This window comes from Acipenser ruthenus, chromosome 2, assembly GCF_902713425.1.
Source record: "Acipenser ruthenus chromosome 2, fAciRut3.2 maternal haplotype, whole genome shotgun sequence".
NCBI classification, from domain to species: Eukaryota; Metazoa; Chordata; class Actinopteri; order Acipenseriformes; family Acipenseridae; genus Acipenser; species Acipenser ruthenus.
In genome coordinates, this window is record NC_081190.1 from 81,746,361 (window position 1) to 81,757,458 (window position 11,098).

The window sequence follows — 11,098 nt, forward strand, 5'->3', positions numbered from 1 at the left end:
ACACCTCTCAAATACTAGAACCCAAAGAGATACATTCGAAAAACATGTTTATTGAATTATGATTCACATTTTTTAATGTACATAGTAATCCCATATCCAGATACATTAGGATGACAGGCTATTCAGATATGCCAACAAATTCAATATGCAGAGCAGTGAATATGTTTTTAGTTCTGACTACACCAACAAAGACTCCAGATGAAATAAGATCTTCCTAGTATCTATAAAACTAGTCTCTTCATTCAAACAAAACATCGGTATTAAAGTAGGTACAGAAGCAGACTGTAAAGTATCATGTCTGATACAGAATTACAGTAAGGACTTTCAGCTTCTGCAGTAGCGCTTTACACAGAACAAAAATGGTGCGTCAAACCCAATGAGTGCTTAAACTGAATACATTGTGAAATCCCCTTTCAGTCCTGTTAAACAGGAAGTACAGCTATTAAGCAGGGTTTTTTGTGTGTTTTATTTGTATTCTACATGTTAATAATTTAAAATAGTTTTCTAATATAGATCAACTAAGTAATTCACATAACACAATCAAATAAAATGAAGGAATCAGTATTAGCTCTTAATTATCCTACTTGGTTAAGTGCTTCAAATTACTTACATTTCCAGAAGCTTTGTTTCAAGGAATATATAAAGATTCTTTAGAAATAAGTATTGTGTGTATATATAATACACTATGTATAATACATGTAGCTCTGTGGAGAACATCATATCTAGAAAAAATATATACCTGAACACAATACAACTCAACCAAACTATGTAAACTTTATATAACTATCTGCTATCTTTATAGCCTTAAAACTACACTGATGTTCACAATTCTGCATTTCACTTTAACAGTTTACCAAATTACAGTATTCTTGGCATGGGCAATACAGATAAAGTGTAGGGTATACGATCTGTTTAAATGTTGCAGATCAACTCTAAATACATATACAGTACTGTTTTCATTACTTTTTACAACCAAAAAGAAACAAAGGCTTCTTGAAGCAAATTAATGAATCTTCAATGGAAAGGTTTGTTCAAGCAAACATTTTTGCATAAGTTTTCTTTTCTTTCTCTTTTTCCTCCTTTATCTTTTGTTTCACTCTGAGCATCTCATTACTAATGGCTGTAAAACAAAATTACATTTTTTTATTATTATTAAAACAAGCTATCTACACAATAATAATCAGACCTGTGATTCAAAGTCTGAACATAGAACCCAGCCTATAAAATATACTGACTCTAAGTGTTTCCATTTACATTTAAGGTCTTAACATTCTAAAGCTTTTCCCATTTTGTAAAAATAATGTAATTCATAAAAAAAGACTGCTTTTACAAATATTTAATAAAGAATGTGACAATATACCATTTACATACACACAATATATATTACACACACTATATACACACACACACACACAGTGCCTATAGTAAGTATTCACCCCCTTGGACGTTTTCAGTTTGTTGTTACAACCTCAAATCTTGATGCATTTAAAAGGGATTTTTTTTCCTTTGATTTACACAACCTACTCAACACTTTGAAGAAGCAAGAGAAATTTTACTTGTGAAACAGTTAATGAAAAATAAAAAAAAATGAAATGTCTTGGTTAGATAAGTATTCACCCCCCCCCCCCCCCCCCCCATTCACTTTCGTGTTTTTAAACCATTCCAGTGTCGCTTGGGGTCATTGTCCTGCTGAAAGGTAAATCTCTGTCCCAGTTTTAGGTCTTTTGCAGACTGAAGCAGGTTTTCCTCAAGGATTTGCCTGTATTTAGCTCCATCCATTTTGCCCTCTACCCTGACAAGCTTCCCAGTCCCTGCCGATGAAAAGCATGCCCATAGCATGATGCTGCCACCACCATGCTTCACAGTAGGGATGGTGTTACCTGGTTGATGTGCTGTGTTGGGTTTGCGCCAGACATAACGCTTTGCATTTAGGCCAGATAGTTCAATTTTTGTTTCATCAGACCACAGAATCTTTTTCCACATCTTTTCAGAGTCTCCCACATGCCTTTTTGCAAATTCCAAGTGGGATTTTACATGGGCCTTTTCCAGAAATGGCTTCCTTCTTAACACTCTTCCATACAGGCCAGATTTGTGGAGTACCTGAGCTATTGTTGACACATGGACAGTTTCTTCCATCTCAGCCATGGAACACTGTAGGTCTTTCAGAGTTGTCACTGGCCTCTTGCTGGCTTCTCTGACCAATGCCCTTCTTACCCGGCTGCTCAGTTTGGGAGAACGGCCTGCTCTAAGCAGATTCTGGGTGGTGCCGTATATCTTCCACTTCTTAATGATCGACTTGACTGTGCTCCAAGGGATATTCAATGCCTTTGAAATCTTTTTATACCCCTCCCCTGATCTGTGCCTTTCCACAACTTTATCCCGGAGTTATTTTGAAAGCTTCTTGGTCTTTATGGTAGTATCTTTGCTTTGAATGCACTACCTAACTGTGGGACCTTACAGAGACAGGTGTATTTAATCTGAAATCATGTGAACCACTTTTATTGCACACAGATGGACTCCATTTAACTAACTGTGTGAATTCTGAAGGAAATTGGTTGCACCTGAGCTTATTTAGGAGTGTCATAGCAAAGAGGGTGAATACTTATCTAATGAAGACTTTAAGTTTTTATTTTTAATTGATTTGTTTTTTCACCCCCCCATTTTTCACACATTGAAAGTGTTGAGTAGGTTGTGTAAATCAAAGGGAAAAAAAAATCCAATTTAAATGCATATTTCAGGCTTTAACACAACGAACTGTGAAAACGTCCAAGGGGGGTGAATACTTACTATAGGCACTGTATGCATAAATTGTAGCAATAAAAAGGGCACAATATTCTGTGAAACGGATTTATGCAAATTAACATGGCTGGTTTCACAGACCCTGATCTGCACAACCAAATGTTGCCTTAGGTAAGGTAGTCCAAGACTAGTGTTAAATTAGGGTCCGTAAAACCAGCCATGTGTAGAAATTGACATTTAGGATTTTCACAAAAAAAATAAAAACATAAAAAAAAAATAAAAAAAAAGAATATATATATATATATATATATATATATATATTATATATATATAAAATATTACCTTTATCTTCAGGTGTTAACTCTTGAGCTTTTTTTAGATCAACCTGAAAGAAAAAAATAATTGTTTTAAAATTTACAAACTTACAGGCTACAAATAGCATGTGTACAAAAAGTTGTGTATTTACACCTTAAATAGTAAAATGGATTACCAGAGCTTGATTATATTCCTTCATTCCTTGCCATGCTTGGGCCCTCCTGTACAGTGCTTTAGTGTTCAACTGATCTATTTCTAGAGCCTGGGTTAGAAAAAAATAAAAAATAAAAAAAATGTAATTTTAGTGTTTTTTTTTATTTTTTTTATGGTATTTGAATCTAAAAGTGATCCAAGTCAAAACTTTTGCTACAACAGATTTTTCCTAAAATTCTTTGAGAAATTTGTAGAAATTATACATTTCCATTGGGGTATGTAAACTTTTGACTACAACTGTATAATTACATAGTCAAAAGTCAAAATACCATAGCAAGGGGAAAGAAGATAACTGATTGGCTAGAGAGGATGACAAGGCATACCAATCCACCACTAGTAAAAGACAATGAGAGTCACGTTTCCTTTTCTGTTTATTTTTCAGCATTATTTTGCAAAAAAAATTACATATAAATAGAAACATTGTAGTCACATTAAAAGTTATGGTCTGTGTTAAAAGTAGTGGTTATCTATCTATCTATATATCACACACATAAAAATAACACACAGTACTATAAATGTATCCATATACACTGTACTTTACCAACATTTTCTTTTTAAATGGCAGCACCTGACATTTAATGTAACTTGTTTTATTATAAGTTGCAAGCGGTAAATGTAGTTATTATACAGACTACACTGTGCACTTTCAATATGTGCTCAGAAAAACTGAGGGAGATTATATTACATTAGACTTGTATTTCAGGATCATAAGCATTTACCTCGTTGCAGCTGTCAATGGCTTCCTGCCACAGCTGCAGCTTGAGTTTACAGGCAGACATATTTAGAATGCAGCTCAATACGATGGGCTCCAGCTTTTTCTGTAGATTCTCATCTTCCACTTCATCTCTGCACACCTCCAGATACCTGAACATTTTAACATGTCAGCCTACTTGAAATAGCATACTGCGAGTCGATCAATATTCTGAAAATGCAAACTATTTTACAGATAAAGATCTCAATTTGATAGAAGTTGTCATATTCCCACAAACATTATTACAATCTACAGCACTCTGAAGAACTGATGTGGTAGTCTGACAATCTGCATTTGTGCTAAGGTGTATTTACAAGGGCTGGTACCTACACAAGACTTACTAAATCATATTTTTTTAAAGACCATGTTGCCATTTAACATAATGTAGTTTTAGTTTTAAATAGCCTATAGATAAAGATCTTCAGATACTCCAATAATAAATCGTGTATAATCCAAAACCTTTTTACAAATACGTAACGACTATGTTTTATTTTATTAAATCAGACACGGGGGGCTATTTAGAAATATTTGGTTGGATAGATAAAAATAGATACTTGATAAATCCTACCAGCTGAATTCATGAGAAGGAAACTAAATTCAGGTCGGTTCAGTCACAGTTCAAGTTTCCAAGCTTGGGAAACAAAAGAAATGTTCTTTTGAAAATCTTCCCACATTTTAGTATTTAACTATGGCCCATCCTCTAGATCAGGTTTTCCCTATCCTGGTAATGGGAACCCACTGTGTCTGCTGATTTTCATTTCAATTAAGTTCAATTACTTAATTAAACCCTTAATTGAACTAATGTGCTTAATTAGACCATTTACTTGTTTTCAGCTCTTAAACAGTTGCAGATTTCAAGTTAGCAATAACATTTTATAAGTAACTTGAACTCTGCAAATGTTTAAGAGCTGAGAACAATTAAAAAGGTATAATTAAGCAAATTCTGTTCAATTCGGGTCTGGTTAAGTATTGAGAGCTCAGTTGGAATGAAAACCAGCAGACAGAGGGGATCCGCAGGACCAGGATTGGGAAACCCTGCTCTAGATGGAGTGAATCAACTGGAAAATCCTGTGTCTCACAAACAGTTATATTCTGACCACATGAGAAGGAAAAAAGGAGGAACCTTAAAGCTTTGGAGTATTTCTTGATTGCTGCCTGCCAGTTTTGGGATTTGAAGAAGTTGTTTCCGATATTCTTTACATCTTCTGCAATGGGCATGATTTTTTCAACCTGTAAAATCACACGTTAACACTGAAGGGTGTTTCCCAGGGCATCTGGCAAAATTGTGACTAAGGTGTCATAATATACAATAGTTTAGACTATGAAGTATTATTCAATATATGGGGAAAAGTGGAAAAGTTTCCTTTGAGGGATTACTGTCTATTTAATGTTCATATATCAGATATTCATATATCAAAGTATTTTCCTTTATTTAACTGGGCAGTTTTGTAAACCCGACGTTCATAATGTGTGCTTGATAAACAAACGGAATAGGAAGCACAGCCATTTGAAAGCCTTTAGTGGGTATTAGAATTATTCTGGAACTGGAGCAATCAAACTGGCCACCCAAAGCAATCCACATTTACACAAACAAACATGCTATCAGAGAGTGCCAAGTGGAGTTTCACCCTCATAGCATCAGCAACACAACAGTGTAAATATATTGCATTCAAATCGGTATTTATTTATTCCTTAGACTGTAAATTCAAATCACATATTATGTGGCATTTTGTTCTCTTTTGTAGTCTAAAGCCAAAAACAGTCACTTTCTAAATACTGTATTCCTAATCTTTAAATAACTCCTGTTTTTTGGATAGGCCCAGTATTCCATGAGTGCTTGTTTCACATGAACATCACTAAAATACACCAACATTCCATGTTTATAAGGGCAAATAAAAGGATTAGCTTTGTCATATTAGATTGAATTGTTCTGATGCTGAAAAAGAAAAGGCAGATTCCTGTTTTTCTGTGTTAACTAGTTTTAAAACAGCAAAACAACTACCATATGTACATGTTTCAATCTGGTAAGTGAAATATGATCAGTAACATTTCTAGTAAATTATGCCTATAATAGCAATTAGGAAATAATGGCATTACTGTGGCGTGTTATGAAGTAATAATGGAACTCCCAAGTCAGTAAGTCTGGAACCGGACGAACATTACTAGAGGAGCACGCCACATCAATGCCATTATCACCATTATTTTAAAAGTTAAGAATCACTGTTTGTCCACTGAAAGGGTTTCTTCAGTAAGCAGTGGTTTAACAACAGCTGTCTAATTAGGGTAACCTCTCAGCCGTGCTTTATGTGCTGTTCTATAATTGAGTAATGACTGAACGGCTGAGCTCCATAGAAAAGAAAAGGGAGAGCAGTGGCTTATTTTTGTGTAGAGGGTTATAAAGTAGTGTTTATTACAGTACATCTCTAATATTACAGGTAAATCTGGAGCTGAATTAAAGCAAAACTGAAATGTAATGTTGAAAAAGAACATTCGTAACATAGAAAATACTTTGTGCCCTACAGTATACCTACATCTTTTAAATCAATGTCAGAGTCCTCTGGAAAGTCAGGATGGGTGTCTCCTGAGCCATCAGCAGGTGCCGTCCCCCAGTCGTCTCCGTCTTTGTGCTCTCCACACTCAGCTATACCACATGGCTTTTAAAGAAATTTAAATATATACACTATTCATATTTCTTAATATTATTAGTCATTGTTATTAGCAAATATGTCTTATTAAATTGATCAATATATTGGATGCCTGGGGGGCAGGGGGATATATAAAACTCAAGATTGAATATTGCAGAATTAATACTAAACTATGTATTTTATTATTTACCATGAAATTGTTTTATATTTTTTTCCTCTATTAAAACCTGAGACAAGGGAGTTTTAAAACTACCCAATTGGTTGCAAAGGTTTAACAGTTTACAGTATATTTCATTGCCAATTTGGGTACAAAGATGAATGACTCACCTTGACTGGCGTTTCCTCATTAGTTTCTATTGCTTCTAGAATTTTTACGACACCTAAGCCTTTCAAAACCTGTCCAAAAACGACATGTTTTCCATCCAGGTGAGCTGTTGGTACTGTAGTGATGAAGAACTGTGAACCATTGGTATTGGGTCCTGCATTTGCCATGCTGAGCAAGCCTTCACGATCATGCTGTAAAAAAATTAAAATAAATAATCTTCCATTTAGATTACAGGTATACCTTTATAGATATAGTGGCTCACACAAAATATTGATTTGCTGATAACATTTTCCAGGTTAACTTCTTTTGCCTACTCTTCTAAATGAAAGAAAGAGTACAGTATTTAAAAATTGTGAAATAAACTTTCCACAGACCCATAAATTCACCCAGGGCACACTGAAGACTATTATAGCAACATCATGTACCTGCAAAAAGCTACCTTTCTCTATAATTCCGTGTAGAGTTCTTTACCTTGTAGTGAAAGTTTTCATCTTCAAACTTCTCTCCATAAATACTCTCTCCCCCAGTTCCATTTTGATTGGAGAAATCTCCCCCCTGGATCATGAACTTCTTTATGACTTAAAAAGAACATTTACATTGATAAGGTAGATGTATTTTAGTTAAAGGTAAACTTGAATAGCTTTTAATAAAAAAAAAAGAGATGGAAAACATCACTTGCTTATATCACTATATAAAAAACACAGACTTATGGCTATTTTAATATAAATTGATTAATGAAACATTCATGTTACAGTACTGGTAATGGACCCATATATTACCCATTTATTACAAATGCAGATTGGGTGCAATATTTGTTCTTCATTTTAACCTCCAAAAAAAAACACACAAAGCTAGGTTTCTAAACTTTCTAGTGACCGCCAAGAAAGAAAAAAACATATTATTCAAAAATGAAATCACTTACTCCTGTGGAAAGGACATCCTTTAAAATGGAGAGGCTTCCCTGTTGTAAGCCCAATTCCCTTTTCTCCAGTACAGAGGGCACGGAAATTTTCTGCAGTTTTTGGAACAATGTCTGCAAACAGTTCAAGGACTATGCGGCCAACTAAAACAAAAAAAAACAGGTCATATTTATAATTGCTATATTGAGAAGAAAAAAAAATCTTAAATTCCTGGGATTTAACAAATTACCAAAAAAATACACTAAGCACTAATATTATAAACCATAACAGTAATAATAATTAGAATTTCACAACATATAGCTAAAAGAAAAATTAACCATTTAAATGGTTGTAGTGAATACAAAGTCTAAGCTTCCAGAAGCTAACCAACAATACCGTAGAAACATGACGTATTATTACAAAGTAATGAAATGATTGGACTCTCATTAATTATTATTAGTAGTCGTAGTAAAATTTAGTATATTTGTTTTAAAGGGTTCTTGATGTGAGGCCCTTGCAATCAGTTACAAGTACAAATTATATTGACTTAAAATATTACTCTACTCTAGGCCTATAAACTTCATGATATGAACCATATTTAGGTAACAGCAGTTTCTACAGCAGTTCTCAGAATATGCTTGTAACAAGCATCTGTTGTAAAGTACTAGAATATTTTACAAGTTCTCAGAATACACTTGTGACAAGCATCTGATGTAAAGTGCTAGAATATTCTACAGCAGTTCTCAGAATATGCTTGTAACAAGCATCTGTTGTAAAGTACTAGAATATTCTACAACAGTTCTCAGAATACACTTGTGACAAGCATCTGTTGTAAAGTGCTAGAATATTCTACAGCAGTTCTCAGAATATGCTTGTGACAAGCATCTGTTGTAAAGTGCTAGAATATTCTACAGCAGTTCTCAGAATATGCTTGTGACAAGCATCTGTTGTAAAGTGCTAGAATATTCTACAGCAGTTCTCGGAATATGCTTGTGACAAGCATCTGTTGTAAAGTGCTAGAATATTCTACAGCAGTTCTCGGAATATGCTTGTGACAAGCATCTGTTGTAAAGTGCTAGAATATTCTACAGCAGTTCTCGGAATATGCTTGTGACAAGCATCTGTTGTAAAGTGCTAGAATATTCTACAGCAGTTCTCGGAATATGCTTGTGACAAGCATCTGTTGTAAAGTGCTAGAATATTCTACAGCAGTTCTCAGAATATGCTTGTGACAAGCATCTGTTGTAAAGTACTAAAATATTCTAGAACACTAAAAAGAAAAATTTCTGAAACAAACAGCAAGAAAGACCCATATATTTTACATTTAAATTAAACATAATTTAGATAGATCTGCTAAAAGTGTGGAAGCATAGGAAATGCTCATTTTACACAAAAATCGCAGGCATATCCTGATATCCACAAAGTACAATCTGCACTACTGAAATGCTTACCTAAATTAACCCACGAACAGAAAATTTAACAAATAAATCACACGGCAAGCGTACTTTGCAGATTATTGTGAAAATGAAATTTAAAGACATGCCCAAGACAAATGAATGTGAATTCAGCATGTTGTTCAGACGCCAGCACGTTGTGTGGGGGGAGGGTTGGACTAGCAACATATCGACGTTTCTTCACGTATGCATTTTTTTATTCCTCACCTCTCTCTCCACCGATGGCCACATCGAAGAACACCCGCGGATTGGTTGGGTTTGAAGGTTTGCTGGACGGACTTGGGTTTGCCATTATTTCTGCTTCTGTTGCTGTCCAATGCTGCTTTCAGTCAGATCCTGTGTAACTGGCAATTGCTGTTTCGCCGAACAACTGCAAGGCAGATACCCACCCAGCCAATCAACTTCCGCCGCGGACTCCAGGATATCCGCTCAATGTTCTTATACGGAGAGAAATGTGCTCCGACTGAAAATCATCCAAAAACCCTATTTTCATTGCACTTACTGTGTTATATGTTGGTTGGCCGATATTTCTGTATACTGCACTATGCAGACTGAAACAAATACATTAACTTGGATTCGTGTACAAAGGGTTACACTTAAATGAATTCACGATCCAGTTCTGTTGTATATTCCTAACAAAATTGCCATGTAAATCTGGTGATAACCTGTTTGAGCGCCGAACTAGGCAATTGCGCACCGCGGCTTTTGTGATGTGCATCATTTGCTGGCGAGAAAAGAAAGGCGCGTTAAGTCAATCTTGGTATAATCGATATGATTTATTTATTTATTTATTTATTTATTTTAATTACATTTGAAGGCAGGTAGTTTTGTTAGGAATATACGTCAATAACTACCAAGTCTGTTTAGAATGTCAGGCATTTCCATCTGTGACTAGACATATGACGTACTGCAGCACAGTATCAATCTAGACAGTTGTTAGGTGGCACAGGTTGATTCATTTAACATGTGGCATTCTATCACTATCAGGACTGCCTGTGGGTTGTTAGAAGTATCAACTACAACAAAGTATTAATCTAGGCATTACGTAGGCCATACATGTTGATACAATTAACTTGATACATTAACTTTGATTCATGTACTAAGGGTTACTCTTAAATGAATTCACGATCCAGTTCTGGTGTACATCATGTATGGTAAACTGAGCATGACCTAGAAACTGGGTTGTCATCTGTAAGAGCAGAACATCCCAAAAACTGGGCTGAATTTGGAACAGCAGAGCAGCCCAGAATTTGGGACATTATCTGAAAAGCAAAGTGGCCTAGAATTTGTGACGTAGCCTGAGAACAGGAGCAGTCTATATGTAAAACTGTGATTACATTAGAGATAAATTAATAAATCATGTAACAAAACTGTAATAGTGAGTAAGATATGTATTTGCAATTAAAAAATCATGCAAACGGTTGTATATATGCTATTTGAAAGAAGAAAAAAAAGAGATCACCACTGTGATAAACCAGGGTGTGCTTGCCACATACAGGACCGTCTCTACTTGTCTTTGTTTAAAACGGAACAGCACTCCAAAAGCACAGGTAGGTTTTTAAACAGGGCAGGCCTGTATGTTTATTTAAAAAAAAAAAAAAAACCTACCTCCTTTCAGGAGTGCTAACATACACTTTTCAATAGTGATGGGACTGAAGCCTCAGCTTATTCGACCCCACATGAACCAATTGAAGCAACAGTGTTATGAAGCAAAGGTTCATGTGGTTCATTTGAACCACTATCGTGTGACCCATGAA

General features: G+C 35.0%; 1 protein-coding gene across 1 annotated transcript; it reads right to left on the reverse strand.

Annotated features, from left to right (window-relative positions):
- Positions 1-30: 30 nt before the first annotated feature.
- Positions 31-9,763, reverse strand: ppid (peptidylprolyl isomerase D). The gene is made up of 10 exons (XM_034014945.3): positions 9,549-9,763; positions 7,911-8,051; positions 7,460-7,566; positions 6,991-7,179; positions 6,550-6,672; positions 5,142-5,248; positions 3,987-4,131; positions 3,230-3,316; positions 3,082-3,124; positions 31-1,120 (listed from the first exon to the last, which is right to left on the reverse strand). The coding sequence occupies exons 1-10, from the start codon at positions 9,631-9,633 to the stop codon at positions 1,032-1,034; spliced, it is 1,116 nt and encodes a 371-aa protein (XP_033870836.2). The 5' UTR covers positions 9,634-9,763; the 3' UTR covers positions 31-1,031.
- Positions 9,764-11,098: the final 1,335 nt, after the last annotated feature.